This window comes from Triturus cristatus, chromosome 9 (assembly GCF_964204655.1).
Source record: "Triturus cristatus chromosome 9, aTriCri1.1, whole genome shotgun sequence".
NCBI lineage: Eukaryota > Metazoa > Chordata > Amphibia > Caudata > Salamandridae > Triturus > Triturus cristatus.
The window spans coordinates 179,584,394-179,596,896 of NC_140592.1; the positions used below are offsets into that span (position 1 = coordinate 179,584,394).

General features: G+C 43.1%; 1 protein-coding gene across 1 annotated transcript in view; it reads left to right on the forward strand.

Moving 5' to 3' along the window:
- The window catches only part of ADAMTS9 (ADAM metallopeptidase with thrombospondin type 1 motif 9), an 876,266-nt gene that overhangs the window by 171,626 nt on the left and 692,137 nt on the right, over positions 1-12,503 (forward strand). The window contains exon 4 of the mRNA XM_085624697.1: positions 5,598-5,872. Coding sequence (XP_085480823.1) covers positions 5,598-5,872 — 275 coding nt within the window. The remainder of the gene's footprint in view (positions 1-5,597; positions 5,873-12,503) is intronic.

Consider the following 12,503-nt stretch of genomic DNA (forward strand, 5'->3'; position numbering starts at 1 on the left):
GAGGGCCTGAGCCGCTGAGGAGAAGGTTCTAGAGGGTGCTTGCTCCTGATTGGCTGGAGTTTGGACTATAAAAACGACATGGATATGTCAGTAAAGTGATTCCTTTTTCAATGCTTTCCTATGTGTCAATGTTATCCTATGGTACTTTTGACTTGATATGTTATTTTATACTATATAAAGTTTATTTATATATGTATTTTATTCTTATATAGTTTATGTATGTATCTATATACATAAGACTTATTGCTTTTTATGTACCGTGGGACTCCCACTTCGACGACAGGGAATATTCAAGCATGTGAATCTATGAAAGACACCAATACTGGAGAACCACAGTTTACAGGTAAGTAACATTTGTTCTTATCGCCCGACTAGTCTTTGTTCTCCCTTTTCTTCTCTTCTTTCTATTTTCCTTTCCCTTTCTTTCTGCATCTCCTTCTTCTGTTATTGATCACTTGGATTAGTCTCTTGATACTCTTATAGGCGTAATAACCTCACTTTATGATTATATATGTGATACTTTTACCTTAGAAATATCTTATGTTAACCCTAAAAAATAATAAATAACTAAAAAAGAAAAATGGTTTGATCAGCCTTTATTAATAATCTCTCACCTCTGCAGCTACCAAAAAGTAATAGATTCTAATTTCAGTGCAATGGGTACAAGATTACAATATATACTGTTGCTCTCTGAGATGCAGCAAATGCCAAGGATCCTGTAAGTTGTGATCTTTCTTCAAGTCATTCAGGACCCTTGTCTCCAAAGCCCTACCTGTTTTCTGGAGGCCTGATCTATCAATAATGGAATTGTGGACGATACTCCAATTGCCCCCAATTATCATATTCATGCATCCGTGTTTAACCAATAGTCTACACCAGTTAGAAAATATATCAGTTTTGCTACCTTTGGGAGCATAGCTGGAGTCCAGTTTCATGTAGGGGGAATAGATTTCAAGAATGGTGAGTACATATCTGCCATTTGGATCCAACTTTGAATTGCACATCCGTACAGGTAGACTTTTATGTACCATTCTAGCTTTTTACATGAAGTATTTTGCTTGGCTTAGTATACAGGCACGAACACTTTTAATATTATTTCTCAAATCACAACATGATTCTTTCTAAAGTCCCCTTGCAGAAGAGCATGGACTTTCACCCACGAGCACGGGGCCAAAATCCCAGATGACCCCCCCCCCCCCCTGCAAAACCAGGTTGTTTTGTGATAGGCAATTTTGATGTCGCCTCAATAAGGTTTGGGCCCTTGCCTGTCGCGGGTACATGTGCCTCCCATACGAGTGAGGCACCATTTTTATCAGGAGACCTAGGGGAACCCTGGGTGGTAGGAAATTTGTGTCAGCCCGGTGATGCCACAACTTTCCCACACAAAAATGTGTGAAAAAAGACCTTGCCCTCTTGTTCACATAATAAGTAGATTATTCACAGAACTCAACTTTACATCTGCCTCCATAAACCCTTTCATGAAGCTTTTGCATTTGACTCGTGAGGGACATCTAGTAATGACGAGGGTAACTGCAGCTTGATGTAATAATAATTTCAATGCTTTTGCATTTGACTCGTAAGGGACATCTAGTAACGACTAGTCGAACTGCAGCTCTTTGTAGAAATATTTTGATATTGGACACTATAATATTCACTGCCCACTGCTAATCTCGTCCCATAATGCTTTGCAGGGCCTTTGGTTGAGATTGTATTTTTGCCAATAACTGTGCTTGGGGTGGTCCTAAGAGGATGGGACCACCACCGAATCGTTCAAGAAGATGTGCTTTTTGTTTTCAAGGCATCTGCTTGGTTTTCTCCCTAGGTTAGGGAGGATCCCAAAATCATCACTTCTCTCACTGCTTGCTAATTTATCATTTTCAGGGTGTAGATCTAGGACGACTGACATTAGAAGAGCCGTATTGCACGCCCAGCTGATATAATATAGGGTGAACTTAAAGAAGAAGAACAGCCGACAGCCAAAGGAAGGTGCATCAAAGACAACAAAGTACTAAGGCGCAGAAACGGAGGAATAATCGCAGAATTTCAAACCACACTCTCCGACTGGAAGGAAAGTAACCCTTGTCCAGAAGAGATTCATTCAGTAACTGAACACGAAGAAGGGAGCAGTGTGAAATGACTGTATGCATTTTAGCATATAAAGACAGAAATACTTATTTTATCATAACTTGCACTGTGCAAGATGCTGTTTGCAATTATTGCTCACAGCAGATAAGCACACAGTGCTATCACTAGCAGTTTGAGGAGTAGCTGAGCATAGTTCAAAGTGTACTTCGCGTAGCTACATGTAGTGCTACTATGCAAACTACGCCCAGGGTTAGTACTATGTAGGACAAACAAGAATTTTGCCAGACTACTGCCCCACAGAGAAAGAAAGTAAATGTGGAGAAATGGAAGCTACGGAGACCTCAATTGGCGATAAAGCAGAGGGCCAAAATGGGATAATGGCTACCCTCAAATATGACCTCAAAAACCAGGGAAAAGTGGAAAAGGCTTGCCTGAGGGGATGGAATATAGGGTGACCGGAATGGGAATTGAGTAATGGAGATTAACGAATAAAAGTGTAGGAAAGGAATGTATATGTACGCATGTTCCTGGACGTATATACTTACTTGCCTTCCTGCAAAAGTCCTGGGAAGGGATTGTAGAAGAGTAGGATCTGCTTCACTTGTTTACCCCCACTTTTTGCTGTTATTTCACTGTTTTTTTTAACTTTAGTCTGGCTGGGACCCTGCTATTCAGGGCCCCAGCCTAGCTACTTCCTCTCTAAATTGATTGCATGTACTTTAGGTACACTCCAGATTGGATTCTGGGGTACCCTTGTGAGTCCCTAGTATATGGTATACTATGTACCCAGGGCATAGGTACCCCAGAGGCCGACCAGGGGCTGAAGCATGCATTGTGCCACCCCTGGAAAGCCATGCAAAATGACACCACCGGTCTGATACTGCAGCCTGGGTAAGGTGGTGCATGCACCCCTTACTGAGGTATAGGTTCACTATACCTCACCTATCACTGCACATAGTAACCTATCAGTCACCCCTATGGCAGGCCTTCTCAATCCTGAAGGCAGGGTGTTTGGTTATATGTGAGAGGTTGCCCAGGCATGAGCTGAGCCCCTCTGCATCCTTCGGAATCTCTTCTCCGGGGTTGTCAATGGTGTAGCCTGACCATATACTCTTAAGTGCATTATAACTTTAACGGTTAATGCTAACTTTGGACTGGCTGCACAGAAACATGTCGTGTTTGGTGTCAAACACCTTGGAATCATACCTCCACACCAGTAACTGGTGTGGGAGTATGATCCCACCCTTCTAGAGGGAGAGACATGGTAGTACTGGTATACCTGGTAGAAATCTAATAGAGCCCAGGCATCACAAAATGGATGCTACAGCCACTGACACGGGTCTGGCCTCCTGCTGCTGACCGAAACTCCGGTAGGGGAGGCCTGGACAATAGGTTGCCTGTCACAGGGAGGTATAACCACCTCCCAGACAGGCTTACGTGTATTGGGGCTGGGTGGCAGCAGTCTCCGAGTGCTTTGAAGTCCTGCACTGGGGCACATTTGGTGTCCCTGTGCATATTCCAGCTCAAACTGGTTCAGGGGCTTCCAGCTCCTGCTCTGGCACGAAACTGGACAAAGGAAACTGGTGTAGCCACCCCTCTTTCCAAACCCTCCCCTAGGTGGGTCCCTAGAGCTAGTCCAACCCCTTCCTTAGGTATAAGTAAGGAACGTCTGTAACCAGAACTTTAGATGTCCCTGGACGAAACTCTGAAGCCGAATCCTGGAACTTCGACGCTCTACTGAAGACTAGAGGACTGAAGAAATCTTCCTTGGGGTCAAGGAGTGACTCCCCTGCTTGGCAGGCACCAACAAAGCATTTTAACGGTCTGCATTTCCGAAGCTCCCGCCGGACTCCGAAGTATTTGCAGTCTAGGAAGAGGATTTCCAGACATCTCAGAGGCCGACCTGAGTCCCCAGCAAAGCTGAGACCCGCAGCCCTCGTGAGTAGCGTGGAACCGGAACTCCTGGTCACCGTGCACTTGTGCAAGTGCATTGACTTCTCGACGTTTCTTGAAGTCGTGCTTGGGATTACTTGCAGCCCCCACCTCGAGCAGAAGATCCACCGAAGATTGTCGGCCTAGTCACCCCGAGTGACCCGTGGGCCGCCATTTTGTGTTTCCTCTCGAGGTCCCTTCGCGATCCCTGGTCCGTTGACTGGTGGGTCCTTGAGGGGGTAACTTTGAATTTCCTTGGGCTTCCCTGGTTGCTCCAGACGTGCCCCGACTCCCTACCAAGTGGTGAGTCGCTCAGACCTTGCTGGTCTGCACCGAAGCATCTTTCTCCTTTCTGCGTGGGTTGCTGTTGCCACGGCTTGTTGTGTCCAATTTGGGCACCGACGCTGTTGCACTCGACATCCTTCGTGGGACAGCTCGAGTCCAGCTCCTGGACATCCTCGACGCCTCCTGGTCCTCGTGGCTGAAGATTAAAGCTTCACATTCTTCACCTGAAATCTCCCGACATCGGTGGGCATCCGCCTATCGCCTTCCTGGTCACTGTCAAGTGACCCAGACTCCGTCCCCTCTGCTTTCAGGTTCTTCTCGACTTCGATCCAGGCTTGGATCTTTTCGGACATTTCGCATCTTCCCGGCAGCAGCACTTCTTTGCCAGCTCCCATTGAAATCGACGACACGACCCGACACCATTTGACACCTATGCACCCGGCTTCCCTGTGTGAGGAAACACAAGTACTCTGGTGCTCCCATGGGTGTTGGCTCTAGAACATCCTAAGTTCAAAAGGGTTTGGGCATAACTCATTTCTAAGTGTCCCTAATCTTTAAAAATCTAACCGCGACTTTCCCCATAGAAGCTAACGGGAACTCGCGGCTGTGTTCACACACTGCATACGGTCACCGTGGGTCCCCTGAGTCACTACCTTGGGTGGTTCCTAGGCCTTGTGTCTGGTTAAGTCGTGGTTCTTATACCACTATTTTAGTATATGATTTGGCTCGCCCCTAGGGCCTGACGTGTATTTGTGCTATTTTACTGTCATATTTGAAGTGTAACTTATGTGTTTTGACCTCTAGTCTCATAAAGAGTCTAGGATGGTGTGTTTAGTAATAAATACATATATTATATTTTATATATACCTGGTGTGGTTGTCTTTCATTTAGGCACTCAAGAGATTATAGACTGGTAAAACAAGCTGCTTTACATTCTTTCAAGACTTAGCCTGAAGGCTGCTCTCCATTGCTACCACTAGGATAGCTTTCAATAAAGGCTGTCTTTAACCTATAACCAATAAGGGGTTGTTTGGACTGGTACAGGGTGCCCACTATAACTAGTGGACAGCATATACTAGGCCAATTCTCACAGGGATCAATAAAAGAATTCGAAATGACCTTGAAAACAAACTGAAATGTAACAGTAGATTTTGTTACTAAATACTATCTGTGGTGTTGTATAGAGGTGGTGGGCTGAACTTGGTGCCTTCACTTGTTATCATTTTCTGTGTATCACTATATTAAACGGTTTGGATATGTCTAAAAAAGTATTCATAGTGATGTTTTTATTACAGACCAAAAAACCAATCATGGAAAGATGAAGAAAACATGGAAACCTAGTAGTATATTATCAGATCTAGTGGCGTTAAAAAGTAGTATTGTAAATAAGCACACTACTTCATATATTAATGTGACGGGCAAAATGAATGAAACGCAATCCAGACATAGAAGAACAAAGCGTTTTTTGTCATATCCTCGATATGTTGAAGTGATGGTCGTAGCAGACAATAGAATGCGTGGATATCATGGAACTAATCTACAGCACTATATTTTAACACTGATGTCTATCGTAAGTATAACATTTTTTTTCTTCAACTGTTTATCATACCTAAGGAGATTACTTACTTCATTGTTTTCAAATAAAATGTAATCTTTAGTTTAGCTGCTTAAATGCCATTTTCTGATGTCCACTCTTATTGAGAAAAATGTGTCCTTAAACTAATGAAACTCCTTGGATTGTATGTGGATTATTACATAAATGGAGTTTACTAAATAAGAGATATTACACATATGGTGACTACACAAGTCTTAATGGTAGAGAGGATGTCTCATAAAGTGTTTGTTTAGACCTTTGAAGGAAGAATCTGAATTTGAATATCTTCTGCATTTTATATATTCAAGTGTGAAATAATATTGCTCCTTTTTCACAGAAATTGTAGGATGGTAAGTCTTTTGCCATTGGCTAGATGCCAATGGCAAATGTCTTGCCAACCTACATCCTTCTTCTTGTCTTCTCCAATTCCAGGAGTGTTCTGATTTCTAGTTGGCGCAAGCCCCCAGATATAGTGATATTCTAGGAATGGTTGGGAGCAAGCTCTGAATTTAATTCTACTATCAATCAATTATTATTTATTAGATCACATAAAAGATTGCAGATACATAAAGGCAAACAACAATTAAAACAAACAGATGTCGCTAATGAATTTTTTTTTATAACCACCATTAAAAATGGTACACAAAGGACATACCAATAATTCATATAGGAAATACCATAAACCAAGCAATACAAAAGAACACATATAATGACATTTACCCTTATGTGTTTGCCAATATATAAAACCATATTAAAAAGTCATAGAGTTACGAAACCATACAGCACATATTTAAAATAAGCCTACAGCTGAACATACCTCAGGACAGTTAAGTTGTCGTATGTCAAAGCCAGTCTGCACCTAGTAAACTGAAGTTTACGCAAAGAGGGATGCTAAAAATCTTTTTGTGTAGAGCTGATAACATTTGCTATAAAGACTGAGGGGAAACCTCATCACATGGATAGGTGCAGATACTAGAAGTCTTAAATTGTTCATCGGGTAAACAATGTGTCCACCTGATGGCATCCAACCTGAACCAGGTCAAAAATATCCATTCCTATGTTTCTGACCAAATCCAGATGAGGCTCCACGGCCAGCGTTGTTTGAATCACACACTGTTATCTTACAAATGGTTTATTTAATTCCGTTCCCTCCCTCAGGCCCTCCTTTCAGACATAAAATGCTCTCCGAACCACCCTTTACCCTTCTTTCTCAGATTGATAGAGCTTACAAATATAGAACAACCACCAAGGGCAATGGTAAAGACCATAATATAATGGAGCCATGGTATTCTATCACCATAGTTACATGGAAGATTGTCTTTTATGATATGTTTATTACTGCTTGCTGCTCCAAATCGAGCAGCACAATTACAAAGGAGCTAGGTCCTCAAAATTTTCCAGTCCTATCGCAAAATGCAAATTACTGCACTGTACACCCAGGATACGTCGGCACACACTGTTCTCTTCAACTTGGAATCTTCCCGCGTTCTTGTACCCCCAATTACCTGCACCATATGTTAAAACGGGGATATATTTTCTCTTATAAATCCCCAACAATGGACTAATATGCTTTTTCCTATAGTGGAAATGAGGGAGAAGATAGTACCAACCGATTCAAAAAGCGATTTTTCCTATTCATAATACAGGGAGCCTAAGTACAGGAGTGATTAAACATCATCTCTAGATTAGGGAACTGATTTACTTTCTCAGTAGACCTATCCTTGTTGTTTATACGAGTCTTCTAATTTTTAGGACTGCAGACCATGATAAAGGTTTAAGAGTAATTTGTCTCCAGATTTAGACATTTCATGCAATCTACAAAAGTATCAAGCACCATTCCATTTGCTGTTCTTGCAAGCAAGACAGCATCGTCAGCGTACAAGATCATGAGAATGGGCTTTTTGTCTACCACAGGGATATCCAGCCCCTTCTTAACCAGAACAGATTCTAGCCCTTTCACATCAAGGAAGGGCATAATTAGTGCTAGTACCCCTCCCTGGCGCACACCCTGTCTTAGAAGGAATGAGTCTACACATTGATCCCCGTCCTCATATCTCACCGAGGCAATAAGGTCAGTATGTAATGCGCTCAGAAAATCTACCAGCCTAGCTTCAAGACTCACAACTGTTAGAATATCCCACAATTTGGATCTGTTAACACTCTCAAATGGGCAGGATAGGCCCATGATTGCTAAATGAAGTGAACTCTGTTTTGCAATTATATATTTGCTCACTAACAAGTGCAAATGTAAGCAGTGTTCAAGTGTTCCAGGAGCTTTCCTGAAACCATAATGGGCCAAAGACAAGATGTTTTTTTTTCTGTGGTCTAAAGCAACAGCCTATCCAAGACAATTCTAACAATAATTTTCACCTTGGAATCTATTAGGGAAATGGGTGAGAGCATTTTGACTCCTGAATATTCCCCTTTTTTAAAGACTGGTACAATTATTGATGAATGCCAAGAGCACCGAATGCCAACTTTGCACGCAGCGTTGATGGTATTTGTAAGGAGGTTTTTCTTTTTAAAAAAATCCATAGGGACCCCATCCATCAATCAGTCAAACCTAAGCAATGGGTTAGAGATACTAAAGGCCAGAACATGGAGATGCCAACAGCAAGTTGCGAGAACAAACTTCAACCTCCTCCTGAATTGGTGGACGTCAGCGAGCTAATGGATCATTACAGCGATGTCTAAAATAATCAATAACAGCCCCTTTAAAACTCAAAAGATTTCAAGCTAAAGATAAAAACCCTTGGTTCAAGGGCACTCTGAATGAAGAAAGACGGAAACTCAGACTAACAGAAAGGATTTAGAGACCGCTACCATCATCCCCACATCTAAATCAGCTAAGAAAGATCAGGAAAGTCTACAATAAAAGCGTACATCAGTAAAAAAAATACTTTTTTGGAAATGAACTTGATAAGGCAGACCGAGAAAACTCTTCGATTTACTAAAGGATCAATCGAACAAATTGGCCAAATCCGCTTAGCTAACAGCTCAATTAGTTCTGAGCTGTGAAGACTTCTCAGCATTTTTACAACCAAAGCTAGCTCCCTGGAGAGAGAACTCCAGGATACTGCTGATAAATTTGTGACTCAAAAGAGTACCAAGTGAAGCAGCCAGCCCAGCCTGCACAAATAGTGCCCAAAAATAGTGCTAATTGGTCAACCTTCAAACTATATGATCAGTAAGACATTGCTAAAACCTTATTGTCCTTAAAACCGAACAACCATCACAATGATCCTCTTCCTGCAAAATGTTGGCCTACGGTCAACCACATAGTCATCCCTAGTAGGACTAAAATAATTAATGCCTCGCTTTCCCAAGGTTCCTTTCCGCCTAAAAACGGGCCAGGTCATCCATCTACTAAAAAAACTACAGAGAACCCCTCGGACCCAAACAACTTTAGGCCGGTAACAAACATTCCTTTACTGGCCAAGGTTTTGGAAAAATGTGCTCAACAACAACTGAACCTTCACATCACAGAATATAAGCTACTAAACGACTGCCAGTCAGGCTTTAGACCAGATCACAGCACAAAAACAGCAATTCTGCACATAGTTGATGATGCTCTACTTGCTCTAGACCGCAAAGAAACCTGTCTATTACTCCTCCTCGACCTATCATCAGCATTTGACACTGTAAACCATGGCAAATTATTAGACCGATTGGAGAATAGGATGGGTTTTTCGGGTACTGTCCTAAAATGGTTTCATTCCTTCTTAGAGATCAGATCGCAAAGATTCTTGGTGAACCACAATCTATCCCTTCCATCCCCGAGTCATATTGGAGTTCGTCAAGGTTCGACTCTGTCCCCATCCCTATTCAATCTGTACATTGAGCCACTCACTGAAGTACTGCAGCAGGCTAGTATCTCCTTCCACTTGTATGCAGATGACACTCAGCTGCATATGAAGATCACATCGCTGGAACAGATCAACATAATGAACCAAGCCCTACAAAAGACCGTTCACTGGCTATCTAGTAACCATCTTAAACTCAACTCGCAGAAAACAGAATGCCTTCTGATATCCTTCCTAAATCCTCCACGTTGATCAAGGAATGGACCAAATTGATCACAGTGCTAAACGGTATTCCAATTCTAGTTGATTCTACCAAGTCTCTTGGAATCACGCTGGATAAGGATTTAAACATGCAAGCACACATCAACACTATGGCAAAAAATGCCCAATTCCATCTGAGCTATCTCAGAAAATTGAAACCGTTCACTGACACTGCTGACCTTAAGACTGCAGTCCAAGCTTTGGTTATCTCAAGGATTGAGTCTGGATGCAAAACTCTAGCAGGGCTTCCAAAGATTTCAACTGCTCCACTAAAAGCCTGCCTCAATGCTATGGCTAGACTGTTAACGGGTACAAGAAAATTTGACCACATTACTCCACACCTGAAAGTGCTCAAATGGCTACTGTATGAGCCAATAATTCTGCTAAAGATGGCGTGTAATACACACAAAGCTCTACACTACAAAACACCACTTTACCTTGCCCAGAAAATTACGATTTCAGGAGGCTTTAGATCTTCGATTGCTCTGCAGATTTTCTACTGAAACCAGCATTTTTCCGTATGATGAAAACTTACAATAGAGCATTCTCTGGAGCTGCACTAAGAATTTGGAATGTGCTTCCACCAAATATCAGAGGAATCTCCTCTGTCTCGTGATTCAAAAAAGAGGCTAAGTCCTTTCTCATGAGTAAATTCCTCCCTTAACTAACTGCAGTCTACTCTCGGCTCCTTGGTGACCTTCAGTCATCCCTGAATCTGCAACTTTCAGTTGTGCTAACAGGTGAAGATAATCAGGATGATCGAACTGCTAATATCAGAGTAAGGACTCCGGTGATAGCACAAGTCAGTGGGCTTTCATCATTTCTTACCTATGGGCCACAATCAGCAGGGCAATAGTTTGTAAAAAATTATTTTACCCACTCTTCTGGGCCAATATTCAAACACACCGTGAAATAACTTAGCATTAACTAACTTCCAGAAAGCCTGGGTATCTTTTAGTTTACAATTATAGATAAAGGTTTCCCATCTCTGTCCATAAATCCTCCTTTCTCTTTTTAAAAGCCTTCTTATATTCTCTCCTTCAATTTATTATTGCTTCTCTGTTCCTAGGTCTGTTTTCAATTATTTTCTGAGCCTCACATTATTGGCTCTACATACCCCATTAAACCCAAATGGATTTTGGTAATTTTTGTTTCTAACTAATCTAAATAATGGAGTGCAAATGTTGGTGCTCAGCTTGCAGAAACGTTTAACAAAAGTAACATGGTTGTTGTCAAGGGATAGGCAAGAATGTATAGATTCCTTTTGCAAGGCACTGGATGGTTGGGTGAAGGGCAGTGAAGTAAAGGATTACCAGGGGCTGTACAATTTGATTGCTGGAGAGGACATGTTCAGTGCTTGTTTTGCATATTTGCACCAACAACAGATTGATAGTAACCTCACTGGTGGTCCCAGGGAGCTTGCTGAGAAGGCAGACCTCTGGCTCAGCACCAGGGTCCATAAGAAGATACCTAGGAGTGACCCCAAGAAGGGTGGTTCAGGCTCAGAAAGATCAAAGGAGACAAAGGCAAGTCCCAAAAATAAGGTGGGTGGAAAGGGTTCCTATTCCCCTTCTGCGAAACAGGAAGGGAGTTCTTGTAGGTGGTGATCCAGGGTGGTTTATTCAAAACCCTGGTTCTTAGATTGTTCTACATGGGCAGGCAATATGGTTTGAGGAATAAGTAGTCACCAGGGGCACAAGGTAGACTATGCCCTAATCTCCTTTAGTTGAGAGGTGGACTAGGGGGTAGACTGGTGATTCCTGAGGGTGGAAGTTATCACTTTCCCCAGAGTAGTATACTGTCCAGATGTGTAGGGTGACATCGGCCCAGGGGGAGGTCTTTTTCGGCCCTATGTCCCTGGTATCCCTGGAGTCAGGCAGTGAGGTGATGTAGAGGCGGGTCATAGTCAGTCCCCAGATGCCCATAAACTCCAACTGAGTTGCCCCGGTGTCAAGAGAACTGGGTAAGGCTGCCGCCCCAGGTACCTCGACTGTTCAGTTTTCTGGGAGTACCACTCCCAAAGGTAGAGTACGGAGGCCCAGAGGGAGGGGCAGAAGGTGCCAACAGTCTGTAGTGGGAGGACCAGTGGGTCAGGGGATGCCAGCTCTGAGAACAGAGCACCCCATGACTGGCCCTGGTGAGACCACTTATGACCAGGAGATGCTCCATGCACTGTCACAGAGACAGAGGGCCGGGGACCTGTACCAAGCAGACCCCTTCATGCCACAGCCAGAGTGTCTAAATGGGGGTGGTGGTTCCCACCCTGGAACTCCTGGCTCGTCAGGCACCTGTTCAGCCTCCTGGTACAGAACCTGGGCTGAGTGGCCAGTCCAAGGCTAACACTCCAGGAGTGGTGGGATAGAGAATGGAAGATGGGTGCCTAACACCTGGGGTTGTTGCCCCGAACTTTGAGAAACTTCAGAGGTCAGATAACGCTGGATGGACTGGGGCCTTGCTCTTGACACTGACAGCTGTCAGTGGCCTCTGTTGGTTGCTGTCCTTATGGGCAGAGCTTTCCTTGGGTTGGAGTCAACATTTGTTGG